We start from the raw sequence: 18085 nt of genomic DNA, 5'->3' as shown, positions 1-18085 counted from the left end.
TAGCTTACAGGATGAAGCAGTCCATTTTATTAATTTAAATGGTTATAAACCCCTTTGAAATCTAAAAGAAATTCTATTTCATTTAGAAACAAAGAGGCTGAATGAGAATGTGGAAAAAGAATATAACCTATCAAAACTTATGCTAAAAATACAGAAAGCTCACCCTAATGGCTGTGAACGGTTTTGCTGATTAACCTTTTGTGAAAAGTTTTTGTGCATTTCATATTGATTGCGGGCACAACCCCCCACCATGAAAACACCTTGTGTCCCCAGCTCTCTTTTACTTCCCCGTTACACCACTGGCAATCTGGGTGCTTTCTGGGCAGGTTCACCTCTCAGCTACCTCCAGGGACAGTACATGTGTGATTAACACACTCCCCCACTCAGCTGTCCTGAAAGCAAGACATTCTAGAAGGCTGGGTTGCACAGTATTTCCAGATCAGATACTTCTATAAATATCTCAGTTTTGGAATACATCATGGAACGTACAGAACAGTGAGGTTGCCTAATGCTGTCTCCAAAAAAAAAGAAAAAAGTAACTGGAATAAAATTAAATGTTGCTATACTGTATCTACTGCAGGTCTTCCAGAGAAAAAAGCAGGCTCATATATTAAACAGTAAGGTATCTTTTAAGTGTAGATGCTGTTTTCATAGTAAGTCAACATATTCAGCATTTTCTGGGATTTGGACAGTAGCCACTTACATAGATAAAGTCAAGAAGATAACGCCTCTGTATAGGTTCTTCTGCTTTTATTTTGGTAAGCGTCTGTGTAATTATTTTGTATAGAAGTCCAACTTCCATTTGATGTACTGCGTAGCAGATAGTCAAGGTGCACAGGGGCTCCTGGAGGACAACTTCAGATTGTGCTTTGTCAAGCAGAATTGTGCTTGACCACAAGAGCAATACAAGACTAAAGGACCACAGTGAATTGTATTTAATTGTAAACACTATGCCTGGACAGCTTAGCAGTTCTCTGGAATTGCACAGTCTTTGCTGGTTAGTGAAGAATGGACCGGTTGTTGGTATTTCACGTTTCTGGGGATCGCAGGTGAAATCTGCTGACTGCACGTAATGTCACAGAAATGAAATAATTTTTAATTCCCACTGGTCTCAGGCCACTGAAGTGCGGGTTGGGCAAAGGGAGATTCAGTGAGTTTTTTCTTTGTCTCCTTTATGCCATGGTTGTTCAGTCTAGACAAGAGGTTTCAGGATTAATTCTTTTCCAATATATCCAATTGAATTTTATGGGGTCTCTTTGAGGAACACATAAAAGCTAATTTCATTTCCTTCAGTCTTCTCACTTCTTTTAATGTCTGGTGGCAAATACTGTGCTGGCTAAAATGAGCTGTAATCTGCTATCTGCTTTTAGTGATGATACATGGAACAAATGGAAAGCTGCTCAAGTTTTATAACCTGAATTGAAAGTGCTGATAGCAGTAAAAACAGGAATAACTAGCAGACAAAAAGACAGCATATATCTGAGCAAGTTAAGTACATAAACATGACATGCAAATCACTAAAGAAATACAGATATGCAGCCCAAAAGTGTCATTTGGAGACAGACTATGCTTTTACCAGAGGCATATCTTAACCTAGCACAAGGTCTTTTCTTAGCTTACAGCTGTCCCAGAGAAAGCAGCCGCACTGTAAAACCACCAGAGGCTGAGGTGCAGAACTGAAGCAGCAGGGGAGGTTTGAATGCTAAATAAATCAAGAAATGCAGTGCTTCAGCCTTGAATTTCATCAAAACCTCATCAGCTAGCAGTTTGACTTGAATTCAGCTTTGACTTGCCAGCCACAGAAACAAAGAAAAGCAGAGAAGTTACTCCACCTGACTGAAAAAAGAAAAAAAAAAAAAAGAAAAAAAAAAAGAAAAAGCACGTTTCTGGTGGAAGAAACGAGCAAACGCTGCTCTGCATTATGCTCCTACTAGGAATAGATGGCTTGAGATACATTTAATTGCTATTCTTTAGTCTGGAGAAACGAGAGCTTCTCCATTCGGTGTTGTAGCCAGGAGGTGGCTATCTGGTTTTCTCTTTATAGTAAAGTATGGTGAAATGTTATCATTCTTGGCAAAGCTCAGAGGCAACTTGCTCATGGGTATGTCTGCTGGGCTTCAGATGGATTTTAGCACTGCATCAGCTGTGGAGGAAATGCTGTGCTTTCAGAAGTAACCCATTTGCATCTGTTATTTCTCAGACAGCCCAAGGGAAGCATGGGGAGAACTGGGGGAGGGGCTGGAAATCTGTTTCCCATGCCAAGACTTGGGTTTTGCTTTTCTGTTCAGACTTTTTGTCGTCTTGAAATTCTGTCTGTGGGCACTGTTTGTACCATGGCAGTGTACAAAAGTGCACCAATTAACTCTTAATTATTGACCAGGCAGGGTATTTATAAAGCATTATAGGCCAGCGACCAAGGGTAAAGCCAACTTAGATTTCTTTTTTTTATTTTTTTTGAAGTGTATATATAAAATTTCAACCACGAACAAGAACTTCAGTAGTTGTGAATCAGCATAGCTCCATAAAAGTGCATGGAGCCGTACAGACTTGAATGCAATAAATAAGGTCTAAATTATCACTAACTACAGTAACAGCCAGGCACCTTGTAAGGAGTAAGATGACACATATTAAAATGAAATACCTAAGCCATGTTGGAGAATGAATTGTTCCTGAAATATTTTTAGGGAGATTAAAGGGAGTATTTGTATTATTTTCTGGAACAGGTTGAAGGTACCAGGTCACAAATTTCTCTAACAGCCTGAGTCATTCCATCAGCAAGTTCAGCATGGCAGGCATTTTCAGCAGAGCTGAGTTGTCTAGATTTTGGCAATAAAATGGAGAAGGTTGTTCTCACTGGAAAAATGTTAAGCCAGTATACAGTCTAGATCCAAGCTGTTCAGTCAGACAATAGTGTTCTGTCTTGCATGGTAAAGTGAAAAAAAAAATTTATTTTGCTAGATGGGAAGGAACAGAAAAGGAAAGGATAAAAACCGTAGTTTTTATCTGGAATATTTGGATTTGGAAAAGAGATGCGAGGGGACATATCTGGTAAGCTTTGGGGAAAATCGTCTGACGTGAAAAAATAAACACAAGATGTTTTTTTCAACTTGAACTGAACAACGTAATTTTCTCCATTGTGCTGGAGTAAAGAAAACGCAGGCAATGCGGCTAAAAAATGATTCCTTAAAGCTGTGGAAATGATTTAAAAACTTTGGTGCTTGTTACTTCATTTTTGAAGTTAATAGTATCCCTTCAATTAATAGCTACTGTTCCTTCTAAAAATTAAGGATTGAACTCTGTGGTCTAGCAAAATCTGTTTTGCTTTGGGTTTGTGTTTTTTGTTTGTTTGTTTAGGGCAGTACTAAAACACAAATCTATGGGATCCTCGGTTTTAGCTGAATTAATTTTGCTCTCGGGATTTTTTTTACTTGGTGTACATGGATCAGTTTCTTTTGCCATGGTTGATTGCAAGGCTTCTTTTTTACTGACGTTTCTCATAGAAAGTATGTGTTTTCAATTTTTAATTGTTTTATAGTTTATCTCTTCAGACCAAAATATTATATGGCCGGTGTCTGCCTCTGGCTATGTTTTCAAAAGTCAGGAATGAACATATCGTCTTGCTCACCCTTTGCGAAGAATAAGATGAGGATGGTACATCATTTTGTCCATGCTATGTGTCCAGTACAGTCCTTTATTTTGAATCTCACTAGCATGTAGGCTAGCACCTTCCCTGGTGTGCATATCTGGTAATGTGAGGAGTGCAAAGGCTGAATATGAACTCAGGTTTGTAGATGTAGAACATCTGAGGCACGGTCCTCCTCCTCAGGGGCTTCGATAGGTCAAAGAAATGCCCTTCACCTTCCCTTTGCTCTACCTGTAGCCTCTGCCAGGAGCATAAAGTCTGTAGTAGCATCTGTCCTTGGCAGCATAGATTTTGAAGGACTGAGAGCTGCTTCTTGATTCTAATCAGGTTTTAACCTTAGCCTCACTTCCTGTGCACAACCACTTCTTGTTTCATTCAGTCCCTTTGTTAACCAGCGGAAGCAAACACTGAAATAATGTCTAGTTCCTGGGATATAGCTGTGTCAAATTACTGTGATGCTGTGGTAAGTAGGAAGAACCTGTCAACTTTGGTAAGTTGTTAGGAGTCTGGGAGCTTTTCCCAATATCACAGCCTCACAGCATGTTCAAGTGACAAGTGGAGCCAGGCTAGAGATTTTTTTTTAAATGCTTTAGGCTCAGTATTTGTGGTAGAACTTCTCGAAGGCCATAATTTCATGGCAGGGAGAACACTAATCATCAGCTTCTTGAAAAACATATGCAGAGCCTGTAATTTCATCAGCTTATCAATTTTTGTTCTTTTCAGTATCCTTGTTTTGGTGCATAGCAGGGTAGTGAGCCACAGGAGAAAAGTTGTTGATGGATTATCTGCCCAGACGCTGACGAGTTAGGGAGGGGCTTTCCCTATTCTTGTGGAAGCTGAACTGAGTGATGATAGGCAGCAATGAATCTTAATTCTTTCACTTCCATAAGCTATTTTCAGTCATTGAGGCAGTGGGGCACAACTGAACTAAATTCTCCCTGGCATTTCTCTGCCTTCTACTCAGTGCTTCTACAAATTTCTGCTTACCATGAATGCAGAGGGACAATACTACCAGAGGAGGGCCTGCTCCAGGCCTCTGAGGGCAGGCTGTTGTACATAGAAACTTTGAAATTGAAATTCACTTTCTGTGAACAGCCATAGGGAGCCACATATGTCACTGGGAGATTCACAGGCACTACCAGCCTGTTGCTTCTCACGTCAGCCAGCTTCATCCAAAAACATCCTTTCTGGTCTTGGGTAGATGCTGCCTTCAGACCACAGCCGCTTCCTGTTGAAATTACCTGCCAGGCCACTAGAAGTGTTCACCCTTATGAGGAGAGGTCAATATATGCTTCATCTAAATGAATTCCATGAAAAATACCTTCAACGCTTGTTTTCCTTTGCAGCTATCCATAAATGCCTTGCATTTCCTGATACTTCGTTGGACAACATTCAAACAGCACAGAAGGCACTGGAGCACAGTGGCCAGTTCCTTCTGGGGACTGACTAGAAGCAGTTGGTGTCTGTAAGGCTATGCTGTGTGCCAGTCAGCATTATCTGCCCTGGGCTTTGCTTCTGGACCACTGCTGAGGGGTCATCAGAGGACAGAGTGGGGGAAGGTCTGCCAGTTTGCCAGGACTTCAGACAGAAGCCAGCTTGATTGCTGGGCAGTGTGGTTTTGTGGAATAACTCAGCATTGTCTGTAAGGCTTAAATTTTCCACTGTGGTTTCACTTTACCTGGCTATTACAAATGACAAACCAAAATACTACCTTCCAGAGCCTGTGCAGCATGTCTTGGCAACCCAGCATCAGATCGGTAGAAGAGAATTTACACATCTCAGACTGGCATGTCCATGGCAAGTGTTATGAGGGAGTCTGTCAGGAGATTAGCCCATTGGGATGCTTACTGAGTGTGAAGAGAAAGCAGTCCATTTTCTGACACACAGTAAAATGTTCCCTTTCCTGAATGAGAGCATGAGCAAGCTTGATCTTTCATTTACTGTGCCTGCATATTAGAATATAGAATAAAAGTTCATATACATGCATTCCTTCCACACCTCCACCCCCATACAAGATGTCCATACACACTGAGGAACATGGAGACCTTCCTGGTGAGTCACGGTATTTGTGCTGTCTCTATCACAGACAGATGCATCATTTAATTCCTTTCAAGTGCCATTATAAAAGTTTACCATTTTCTTTTTGTGGCTCTGTTCCCTTGGGAAGCAGTTTCAGAGCCTCCCTGCTTTGATAGTTACAAATTTCCCTCTGGATTCCCGCTTCAAGTAATTCAGACAGTTTATACTTTTTGTTTGAAAGCCAAAGATTCTCTTTAGACTAAATGGTGCCTGTCCCTCTCTGGTACTTTCCCTCTGATGTTTACAGTCTGATTTCCCAAAGGAAACAAAGATCATGGAGTCATGCTGTCTGGCTGGCAGTCTTAGCTATCCTCAGCTCATTTGTAACTTGTTGGCCATTTTCAACCAGTGCTGGCAGGAGAGCAGAGGTTAGAAACACCTGCTGTCCCTCCAAGTTGGGGTGATAGTTATTGATTAGATTCAAAGCAGAGACTCAGCACTGTTATTGGGGAAACAGCAGTGATAACTCAGTCCCTGCTCCACAGTCAGAGACGTTGGCCCCTGTTTGTATAGACTAACCCAACCTGTCAGAAAGCTAGGTGTGTATTGCCGTCAGGAGGGGATAGGCCTTGCTTAAGAATATAAAATTGGGGGATTAAATGGTATAAGTCATCAATCTGCAGGAAACAAGGCTTCATTAGTTCACAGAATGCTTAGTTATGGAGGGTAATCATGACTTAAACATGTTGCAGGGATACTGATGTATTCCTGGAAAGGGAGAAGCAGATAATCAGGGAAAACCTGGATCAATGTACTTTCTTCCTGTGCTAGGTGACCAGCACAACACATCTGCATCACTCCTCTCACTTCAGCCTTCAGCACAGGACATAAATGATACATAGGTCTCCTGCTTACCCCTCTACCCAGGGGCACATTCCATCCACTGAGGCAGAGAGGATAGCTGTGGTGATTGTTCCTTTACATACCTGCTAGCTGTGTTCGTGGGCCATGACACTCATAATCTGTCAGATATTTGTGTGCAAATCAACCTTTAGGCACTTGGTCAAAGGCACCCTCTCAACTTATCACCTTGCTTTGGCTTCACTTTTAAGCTACAGGCCCCAGTCCACAGCAGTGAGATCTTGTCATGACTGAAGTCAGCATTTTTCAGAGCAAGTGCATCCCTGTGGCCATTGCTGAGAGGTGATGTTGATCCACTGCTGAGAGAGATGTGCTCAGAAAGTGCTAGGGAGGCTTTCTGTTTTGCCCAGTCCTGCCTGGCCTGAAGCTCTCTGGGAACCAGATCTGACCGCACATCTGATGTGTGTTACAGTGACTGATGTGACACCTGTCTTGTATAGTACCAGGGTACATTTTTTAAACAGATAGTATATTGAGATAAAGTACAAGCCTAAAACTTCAAAGGCATTTCCTTTCATATTTCAGTGTACATTGGTTTACTTGCATGGATTAAGCAGATAGGAGAAAGACAGAACTATCAGCTTGCCTACTGAAGATGCCCTTCTGAGGGGCTGAAGGTGACCTACTAGTTGAGATTTTCTAGTGCTCTCATCGCCCTTATTGCTGAGCATGCCATCACCACAGATCTTACCAGTTTAAGCAAGGAAGCACTTAACATCCTAATGATTTGATTGATACAGTAATTACATTATGTGTAATGAGGGGGAGCCACAAAACAGCTTGCTGTGAAGAAATCATTTGCGTTAGCTGCGAAGTGTGACCCCCTAAAAATTTCTTCTTGGAATTTACTGGACACAAGTCAAGAGTAGCACCCCAGATGCTCAGTGCCAGAGGATTTGACTTGGTATCTAAATGTGGCATTATTCTTGCTGCGAGAGCCAAGAGCTGCAAAATCTGATATCCTTGTAAGGTGGTCACATTGGCTTTTCCTAGTTCAGGGAGGTGAGGCACAGAAGAAATGAGTCATTTGTTTGAGATTTAACAGAAAGTCTGGGACAGTTTGGGGATCTGACAAGAAGCGCAAACGGCACAGGGTTCTTCTTTCCTCCCACTGAGCACTTCAGCTGGTGTGCAGCTGCTTTGTTTCTGGAGCAGTAAGATGAAGCAAGAGGGTACCCCTGTACTGTACCTCACTGTTGCCTAAATAGAGAGAGACAGCACTGAGCTCTGACTGCAGTTTAATCTATTTGTCAAGAGCTGTCAGTCACCTTTAACAGGACACCCTGAGATCAGCAGTCTGTTGTATGAATGTAGCCACTGTTATGGCTATGTGGCAGGAGGGGTGAAATACTTCAGGATTTCAACTGTTGTCTGAGCTGGATGGATCGCAGGTTGCTACATGAAAGGCTGGAGTGCTTAACTGAAAGGAGGGTTTCCATCTTCTTCTTGTGGCCAGTTCAGCAGAAACGCTGGCCATCGCTTTAGAGAGTCAAGCACAGGCTTTCCAAGAACTCCCATCTAAGTAACTAGGGAATTCTTTGAATTTTCAGGGAAAAGCCGCCTCTTATATTTCCCAGTATAGAAGCGTCCCCCTTTGCATTTCACCACCAGTTCATGAGGTAGAGAAAGAGCAACATACAGTGTTTGTTTATGCTGCAGTAACATACTAAGTGTAGAGATTGGTGTGATTAACTTTCTCACACTTCAATACAGAAGGAGTCACAGCAGGAGACAAAATTACTCTGGCTCCCTTGTCCTGCACCCCGATGGAGTGTTTATATTTTATGTAGTAAGTTACCTTCGATTCCTTTTAGGTTAGGATTTTAAACAAGAAGATCGATTTTAGCGATATTCAGTCCCGATGTGGTTCCAGAGATAACATCAAACATTCTGCAGGGGGAGGAAATGTAAGTAGCACAGACACCCTGTGAGCAGGCATCTCCACCGTGGTGACCCACCTTGCACAGCCAGCCCCTTCTGTCTCCCTTCCTTTGAGCACTCTTTTCCTTCTTGCTAATGTTTCACATGTGAGTTTGGTCTACTAGTTGTGTGAGCCCTGTGTATGCAGTGGTGGCCTTCTGATCTTTCTGCACAGTGCACAACACATTTCCAGGACTTGGCCAGGAAAAGAAAATGAGAAAGACAGGTCATCTCTATGAACACCCAGAGATACTGACAGTAAAAGTTCGGTGTAAGCCAAAATGGTTCAGTGCTTTTCATGGGAGTAGCCTGAGAAAATCATTTCCAGAAAGAGACTCCAGCTCACAGCTGGGCATCTCAGCTAACCTTCTCGATTCCGTACATTCATCAGAGAGAAAGAAGATTAAAAAAAACATAAGGATAAAGAAAGCTCAGAGAGAGGGTGTGATCAATTGGTGTACTGAGTGCTAATGCCACAGCATTAGCAGTATACAGTACAACCAGCTGACGTTGCTCAGGGTTTGATCAGACACCTCCTCAGATGAGTTGGTGGCATGCACGCATCAGATCCTCTGCAGTGGGAAGTAACTAGATTCACTACGGCCACTGTTGCTGGCTTAAATCATTGCTGGCGACATAAGAAAGTCAGAGGCATTGCAGTCAACTTGGAGCTCCTGTGTGTGTTGCTTATCCTGGCGTAGAGGGGCTGCAGCTTCCTGCTGGGAGCGAAGCCGGAGTGAGGCTGTAGCTGTTCCTGAGCTGGGCCCAGCGCAGCCATAGCAATGCAGGGGACGCAGAAGGGGATGGAGGGTGCCTGTGCTGCTGCCTGGCTGAGTGGTGCAGTGCTGCTGCAAGTGGTGATGGAGCACCAGCGCAGGCGCAGCTGCAGGAGTTGCATTTGTAGACTCAGCAGCCTCTCCGTAGCGGATTGAGCTGAAATGCATACCATGTTTAGATCGGGGAAAAATATGAAACAGATGGCCAAGGAGAAAACAGTCATGGAAATATTCCTAGTTGCCAGGATGCACGTTCAAAAACAACCAAACAGGGGTTTGGAGCATCTACCCTTTAGGGAAGCTCAGAAACATTTCAGAAAGAACCAACAAACTGATCTGCTTCATCCTCCTCTTCACTTACCTAATAGAAAAGCCTAACCCAGCTCTGTCATTTTCCCTAGGTGGAAAGGAAGCTTGCTGTATTAATTTGTGGCATGGTCTGTTTTTCACTAACCATCTCACCTCTTCCAGTGGTTTGTAGAGGCTTGGGCTCTTCCTCTCCTGGGCTTGTCTTTTTTATTTATTTTATTATTTTCATCCTTGTAACTTCTGTGTGTGTGCTTTTAACAGGTACAGATTGTAACAAAGAAGATTGACTTGAGTCATGTGACTTCCAAGTGCGGTTCACTCAAGAACATTCACCACAAGCCAGGTATCGGTAGAAATTTCTACAGTTACTGGGATGTGGGACTTGTATGTGAAAGGGAAATCATGGATGATATGATCCTCTTTTATAGTCCAAGAGAAAGTAAATATACTTGGGTAATAGAAACTCTATTCTTTATTCTACTTAACTAAATGTATAAAGACATAAATGTGAAGAACCACCTCGTTTAGAGATAAGATAAATACTTGTACAGAAGGATGCTACTAGTACAAAATCTCAGTTTGATAAAACACTGATATGCAGTTTATGCATGCTGAAGTTAGCAAAATATTTAAACATCCGCTAAAATCCCATGAAAATCAAGTGGACTGTAGCACATGCTTACAGTTTGAATATGTGTGTTAAAGGTTTTATATTTTACTGAACATGCAGTGCGTTATTCTGTGCATCTCTAAAATCATTAGAATTCAACTAAAAGGGAAGTAACCTGAACATGCTCATTTGCATCACGTCAGACCTTCTCCTGAGCCATTCCACTCTTTATTTCCCTTTCTTGTGTAGGAGGTGGACGTGTGAAAATTGAGAGTGTGAAACTGGATTTCAAAGAGAAAGCTCAGGCTAAAGTTGGTTCACTTGAAAATGCTCACCATGTACCTGGCGGTGGTAATGTCAAGGTAAGGGGACAGCCCTTGGGGAAAATGCTACCAGTCCAAATTCCTCTGTGAAATTACTAGAGCTAGAATTCAGTAGTGGCTCTAAGTTGAGTAGGACGCATCATTTTGTTCTGCATCAAACCCATTCACGTGCCATTTGCTCCCTTTGGAATTTGGAATGATCAGGCTCACATCCCCATCTAAGATTAATGTGAACCTTGTAGAGAAACCTCCTGTAGTTTGTGCACTGGCTTTCCATCTAAAGAAAAGCCTTGTTTGGAGCCGTTGCATGGCATAGGTATGATACAATATGCTTGTAGTGTGGTTGTCCTAGAGGACTGGGTCTGCTGTGTGAAGCAGAAGGAAATATACAGATTTCAGAAACAAATCACATAAAATGCCTACTAATTTCATACAGCTAGGAACAGTGCTCCTGCTAGTTCAGGCAACCATCAGAGACAGAAACATTAAGAGAGGATGTAACGTATGCATTAAAAAAAAGGAGAAAAATTTCAGTTTCCATCCTTCTAGGAACTAAAGAAGCTTCAGTCCTTGTAAGAGTTGTTAACAATAAAAAAAAAAGGAGACGCAAAGATGTATAATGAGAAAATTTGGTAAATGTATTATGTGTTAAACTCTGCTTTCTTGCAACAGATTGACAGCCAGAAACTAAACTTCAGAGAGCACGCTAAAGCCCGTGTCGATCACGGGGCTGAGATCATCACGCAGTCACCAGGCAGGTCCAGCGTGGCTTCCCCACGCAGACTCAGCAATGTCTCATCCTCTGGAAGCATCAACCTGCTTGAATCACCGCAGCTTGCTACCCTCGCTGAAGATGTCACAGCAGCCCTCGCTAAGCAGGGCTTATGAATTTGCTCATTTTGCGTTGTATGAAGTAATAATATTTAGGCATGAGCTCTTGGCAGGAATGGGCTCAGAGCAGGTGTTACATTCATTTTTACCATGTCTTAAAAACTAAGTCACATCCCAAGACTTGTAGTTACCATACAGTTTAAAAAAAAAAACAACAAAAAAACAGAAAAATAAAAATAGATGCAGAATTGGCCTGATCTCCATTTACAACAGGAAGACACTGGCTTTATATGGGTATACAACTGCAGTATGTTACATTGGACAATTATTGTTGCTCTGCCCTGTCTTGCATGGAGTACCGTACTACAATAAAATGCATTTTTACCTTTCATGTGCCTGAAGGCCATCCACCTCTTTCTGAAGAGCCTTGTTAATATCCCAAGTTGCTCATTTCACTGTTCTGTTGATAGTTGGGGAAAAAAAATGAAAATTTCCCATTGTAAGTTATTACAGGTTAGATTAAGAGTCTGCTTACCAGAAGGAAGGGCATATAGAGAAATTCAAGTTTAATTAATTAAAAAAAAAGTGATATTTTGTATAAATGAGTAGAACAAAAGTTGAATTAAGTTATTAACATTTTTTGGACCTGGATAATTATATCGGTGTATAGCTGAAAAGCCAATAAATTATTTAACAACTAAAACTATTAGTTGAAAACATTGAACCGTGCTTGGGGAAGTGACATAAAAAAGCTGCTGAAAGCAAGCACTTCTACCCCAATGGACTTGTGTCTGATTAGAAAGTTGGTTAAGCGGCTAGATTTGTGTAGTCACCATTGGTTTCACATCCTTTCCATCTGTTTGATACAGTATTATAGATATATATTTCTCCGTGGCCATTTGTGAGACGCCCTCTTCATATACTTGAATATTCTACTTTATTCACAGTATCTGTGTCTCTTGCACCCTTTGGTGTTGCAGTTTTAGGTATGTAAAAGTAGATGTTAGCAGGGTTTTTTTTCCCTACTCATAAAAATACATTTAAAAAAAAAAGATGAAAACTTTTAGCATGAAGTTGCTTTCTGTAACAACTAAAAGCCGTGACCCTGTTTTAGTGCCAGATGCAAGTCTCTTCTGTGATGCTAGAAAAAGGATTCCTTCCCTCTTCCCTCCCTTTCTTCACAAAGATACGATTTTAGTGGGGTCCACAAGTTTGTAAAACGGTCTCCAAAGATGGCTGGGTTTGGATTCTGGATTTTTTTTAAAATCCAAAATAGTTTGGGTTTGGCTTTTTTTTTTTTAACTCCTGTAGTAACAGTGAATGCTAGATTTATTTATTTATTTTTTCTTTTGCTAAAGTTGAAACAGAAAAAAGTATTAGGGTGTCGTTTCCACTCGTTCAGTGATATCTTATGTATACACTCAGGCACTCAGATAACAGTGATAAACATAACAAGAGATGCCTGTAAATTATAGTACATGAGTAAATAAATTGAGCTCCCTGGACTGGGTTGCTGTAGTGATTAATAAATAGGGCATCTTAAAATCTGAGCAAGGTGGGATTATATTGACTAATAAAAAGTATAAGAGAAAGTGTGCATTAAAAGGGCAGAGATATATAAACATCCAATCTAATGGAGTTACTTGTGAGAACTCCAGCACTGTCTTATGGACACTAAGAGAACACTGAAGGTAATATGGGAGTATTACTCAGCAGATAATAATCACTACATAATCTGCTGATACTATATGTACAGTAGACATTATGAAATGACCAGTTTACATTCTTGCAGATTGTTTGATCTTTTCCTTTTGAAATCTCTTAACTAAACTTTGCACTGTCAGTTGAGCTATACTTGATTCATGTATTAGGTTAACATTGTGCGTTGGAAGCTTTTTATCCGTTCTTTTCGCTCCTTAATTTGTATGTGTGCGTGTGTGTTGGGTTTTGAACCAAAAAGACTCTAGAGAACGTTCTTATGTCTGTGAAGGATTCTAATAATTAATAGCACAGGATTCCACATGATTCGGGTAGCAAATGCACAGTCACTACGCAGTAAATCTTCAGTGGACCAAATGAGGATTTTGGCTAAGCTCTCACACAGTGTAAAGACAAAACAAAATTATGAAAACTCTATAAATTTTACTGGAAATGTTAGCCCAACACACAACATTTCAGCACTGCAAAAAGCTTTTTCACACTATAAAGTTCCTAATACTGTTGGTCAGTCAGTTGTTTTATACAAAGGACAGTGAGCTTGGAACCATGCTAAATGCGTTCTGATTTCTGCCTTGTATTTGTTATACTCTTGTGTAATCATATGAATTCGCATGGAAACAATGTCAAGAGAGATGCATTAAAAGCCTCTTCCCATTTTTTCCAGGAAAGCAAAAGACAGAAAGAAAAATAACCAAAAAACTATTAAAACAGTATCTACATCACATTGCTCTGATTACACAATCAATATAAATGAGCCTTGCAGTGTGGTTTTTTTAATGCCTTTTGCAAATGTGGGAGAGTCTATGGTACTACCGAACCTCAGCTTCTCTGAAGCTGAACACCAGCTAGTGAGAACAGTGTTACTTGAGGTGGTTTTTTTTATTATTTTGCTTTTAAAATTGACATACTCTAGATAATGATATTTAGTTAATCCACCTACGAGTCCAAAGTTAGAGTGGTGTAACACACTGAGACATTTATTTCATGCATTAAAATGAGCTTTCTTGTCTTGATTCAAGCAAAGACCTTTGTAATTGTAATCATCCTTCCATAGAAAGAATCCTAGAACGCTGTGGACTTAGATGAAGGTAAAAGAAATCAAGAGTTTGTGCTGTTAAAAAAAAAAAAAAGTTACATGACTCTAGATGTTCACTGAAAAAGTTCATATTAATCTTAACTTCTCAAGAAGAGGATTGGTTTTTAAAGGAAGAAACTGTTTTGTAAATATGTAATGCCCACTTAAGCAAGACAGAGCCAGCTTCCTGGAAACTGCATCCATTGTTTCTTTTCCACAGGCATGTTCAGCCAGCAGGTACGTTCGGTGTCTGAGACCCAACTTTGTAACAAAGCAGAGATAATCCAGAGAAATGGAACGACAAAACCTGTTGGGATGGCTAGGGGAAAGCCCCAAATTAACAATCTGTAAAGTTGTGGAGACAAAAGTAAGGGGCTTCTGCCCCATCTGCAGACTCCTGTTTCTGTGTAACCACAAGCAGAAAGAAATCAAAGGTGACCAAACCTCTGTCCAGCACCAATAAGGGAAAAACTAATACTGATGAGGATAATTTTGTGCCCATGAGGGCCATGTATATTTACACTGTACAGCAGTAAATGGTATCACCCATTCAGTGCTATGCTAAGGTACAGTAGTAACCTCGTCGTGACTGCTTACAAATAGATGCTTGCCTTTCTACACGACCCAAGGGGAGTATGAAGGCAGCCTGTGTGGGGTACCACAAGTGAGCAGCAGTTTTTGCCATGCTGGACCAAATACCATTCAAAACCCAAGTACTCATGTCCCTTCAAAGGCAAACGCCTTGAAGAGTTGATCACGTTCGCTATGAGAACTGAAGCAGGTAGTCTAGCCTAGGTATATAGAGTTCATTGCTCGTCAGATTGCTCAAGCAATTCCCGCTGCAACTCAAGCAATTCCCACTGCAGAAAAGTAAATTAGTTTCACACGTGGAAAAATCAAGCATATAAAAGCCACTTCAACTTTAGCAAAGAGAAAAAGCCAACGAATGAACATGCTGTATGCTGGGATTTCAAGGAATACAGTCTGCTGTTACAAACCTGTGTGTTTTCTGATAATTCTAGAGCCTGTTACCATAAAAGAGGCATTTCTTGGATGGCTGGTGGTAGGTAGTTCATGTTTTTCAATCCAATTTGCAATTGTATTTGTTGCTGTATAGTGATTGTTTTGCAAAATAAAATCGCTTGTCATCTAATCGGTTCTGTTGGTTTCCAGTATTTGCGATGCAGCGCTTGGAGCATTCAGCCACTGCGTATTGCTACCCCGCATACCTGCTGGCATTGCCGGCAGTCGGTTCTGTCAGAGCAGACTGAGTCATATTTTTCAGCTAGTCCCTGTTATTGACAAAATATCAGGTTTTACTCCTAGCATCCTCATAGCAGGGCAATATTTTCCTGTGTTTGTATAAATTCTCTCAGCTTGTGGGTCCTACCGTGTGTGGAGCGGTTCAGCCCTCCTGACAGAGCCCCGGCCACGACCCCTTCCAGGCGCGGTCGACGCTAGGGCGGCCTTCAGCGCGGCCCGCTGTGGCTGGGTCGTGCCTCTGGCCTCGCGCTGCTGTTGCAACGTGACGGCGCTCCCGCCCGCTCCCCACAGTGCCCCTCAGTGGCAAAGTAGCGCCCGCCGCGCGCATGCGAGCTGCCTCGCGCCTCCGGCGGGCTGCGCGCGCTCCGGTGTGCTGCAAAGAGCGCGAGGCCGTTAACGGCCGCTCGGTGACCGTCGGTGCTGTGAGGGGAGAAGATGTGGCGGGACGGCGCGGCGCGGCGCTCCTGCAGTGAGGGGCTCGGCTGGCCGCGAGTGAGGGGTGTACGCGGCCGGCTCCTCGCAGCCTGGTGCTTCGGATGGACCAAAGGTAACGGGAGCTGTGGGTGGGGGAATTTGAAGGGGATCGGGGGAGGTATCCCGCGGTTGGGGGGCTGCTGGGGGTACCTGCGGGGCCGTTGGGGAAGCGGGTCTCCATTAGAATTACTAGGAGCAAGGCAGAGCTCATGTATCTGCTGCAGCGAGGGCAAGAATTGAGAGGCTGAGAACAAATGGATAAACTCTCATTTAAGTGCTTACAACTGGAGCAGTGGTGGAGGGGCAGGTGTTAAGAGCCTACTTGGTCCTCTCACGGGGAATGGAGAAGAGATGGTGTTTCTGATACTCCGTGTGCCTCACTAGCAGCACTTTGGGTGGTGTATTTTATGGTTTACTAACAAGTGTTACGCTGGAGCGCTGTGGTGAGTAGGAGCTGTCGATCAAACCTTTATTAACTACGGTTATGGAATGCTAGCAGCCCAGGAATCCTGCTGCGGTGTTTGCTGATGTACAGAGGGTCTGCCCATCCCGTGCTTGTCACGGCTCATGGGGTGTGTGTCCCATCCTGAGATGGGAGGGACCCACAAGGTCACTGAGTGCAGTTCCTGGATCTACACAGGGCCGTGTGGAAAAAATGGCAGAAGAAAATGCAGGTGGGTGAGTTTAGGAGTTGCGATGATCCTTATGGGTCCTCTGTGAGTCAGAGAAACGGTTTGGTAACTGAATGGAACAGGAGAGTTCCGCTGTTTTTCTCCAGGAAAAAGGTGATGAATTGGTCTGTTTGAGCTTTTGTTTGGGCTTCTTTTGTGTTCATTTCTTGGTTGGTTTTTTTTTTTTTTGCGTTCTTTTTTCATTTGTTTTCAAAACAAAATGGGAGCTGCTGCAACTGTGTCATGGAGTGCAGGCAGGTGTCCTAGCACCTTCCCTGTCACTCACCTGAGTTCCCGCATGCCTAATACACAGAGCTGCACTAGCGAGAAGTGCTGTTTGGTAATGAGTTAACACAGAGGTCTTTCTGAGGACTTTGTTTATCAAACTTAGCATGCTGTGTTGACCTTCTCTCTTGATTTTTATTGTTTTTTGTTGTCTGCCTCTTGTTTGTTTCAACAAAATCCACATATACAATATTAAATAGGAACTAAGGAAAGCAGAGGACTGGCTTGGAGGGCACCACTGTAGTGCCAGTACTTGAGTACAATCAAATGCTGACTGTGAAGCTGAGAGCCTCTGCTGCAAACTAAAGTTCTGTACAGAGATAAGTAAAATTTTCTAGGCTGTAACTTTTCATCTTCTCTTAAATGTGCAGTTCCCAAGCAGCAAGCTCGTTCACTTACATAGGTAACAGCACCTTAGGTTTATGTGTCCCTCATGGGACATGTCTCTAGGGATATGAAAAGTAACAAGAAGAGATTCTTTAGATACATTGGGCAGCAGAGACAGGCAAAGGAGAGTGAAGCCCCTTTGATAAATGAGAAAGGAGACCTGGCTTTCTCAGGTATGAGGCTGAGGTAATTAACGAGTTATTTGCCTTGGTCTTCACTGCCAGTAGGACTTCCCATGCCTCTTGTGTACCTGAACCTCTAGGTGGAAGTTGAGAGAGCAAAATCCATCCCGCTTTAAGATCAGAGCATGTCTGAGACCACTATGAGGCTAAATGTGTACAAATCTATGGGTCTGGATGACATGCATCCCAAGGTACTGAAGGAACTGGCTGATGTGGTTGCCAAGCTGCTCTCCATCATATTTGAAAATTTGTGGCTGTCAGGTGAAGTCCACAGTGACTGGAAAAAGGTAAACATCACTCCCATTTTTAAGAAAGGGAGAAAGGAAGACCCGAGGTACTGCAGGCTGATGAGCCTCACATCTGTGCCTGGGAAGATCATGGGGTAGATCCTCCTGGAAGAGGTGTTAAGGCACATGTGAAATGAGGAGGTTATCTGAGATGGTCAGTACAGCTTCACCAAGGACAGATTGTGCCTGACCAATCTGGTGCCCTTCTATGATGTAGTGATGGCTTTGGTGAACAAAAGAAGGGCAACTGATGTCATCTGCCTGGACTTATGCGGGGCATTTGACGTGTTCCTGTGCCACATCCTTATCTCCAAGTTGGAGAGGTACAGATTTGAAGGCTGGACTATTCGCTGGGTAAAAAATTGATTGGATGGTCATAGCTAGAGGGCT

The 18085-nt window shown here is 42.5% G+C and overlaps 2 protein-coding genes across 25 annotated transcripts in view; both read left to right on the top strand.

Moving 5' to 3' along the window:
- Nucleotides 1–15298, top strand: part of MAP2 (microtubule associated protein 2) — a 202091-nt gene extending 186793 nt beyond the window's left edge. For 20 of the 24 annotated variants that reach the window (XM_021398337.1, XM_021398335.1, XM_021398332.1 and 17 more), the window contains 4 exons: nt 8398–8490; nt 9850–9931; nt 10448–10560; nt 11194–15298. In XM_021398337.1, the coding sequence (XP_021254012.1) occupies nt 8398–8490; nt 9850–9931; nt 10448–10560; nt 11194–11409 (504 nt within the window). In that variant the 3' untranslated portion in view covers nt 11410–15298. The remainder of the gene's footprint in view (nt 1–8397; nt 8491–9849; nt 9932–10447; nt 10561–11193) is intronic. The other 4 variants (XM_021398352.1, XM_021398353.1, XM_021398346.1 and 1 more) reach the window with 1 other exon arrangement.
- UNC80 (unc-80 homolog, NALCN channel complex subunit) overlaps nt 15871–18085 on the top strand; it is a 134154-nt gene continuing 131939 nt past the window's right edge. The window contains exon 1 of the mRNA XM_021398329.1: nt 15871–15956. The gene's annotated coding sequence lies outside the window, so the exon portion shown is untranslated. The remainder of the gene's footprint in view (nt 15957–18085) is intronic.

This window comes from Numida meleagris, chromosome 5 (genome assembly GCF_002078875.1).
Source record: "Numida meleagris isolate 19003 breed g44 Domestic line chromosome 5, NumMel1.0, whole genome shotgun sequence".
Taxonomy (NCBI): domain Eukaryota; kingdom Metazoa; phylum Chordata; class Aves; order Galliformes; family Numididae; genus Numida; species Numida meleagris.
The sequence above is the reverse complement of the archived record's forward strand: the minus strand, read 5'-3'. Positions and strand labels throughout refer to the sequence as shown.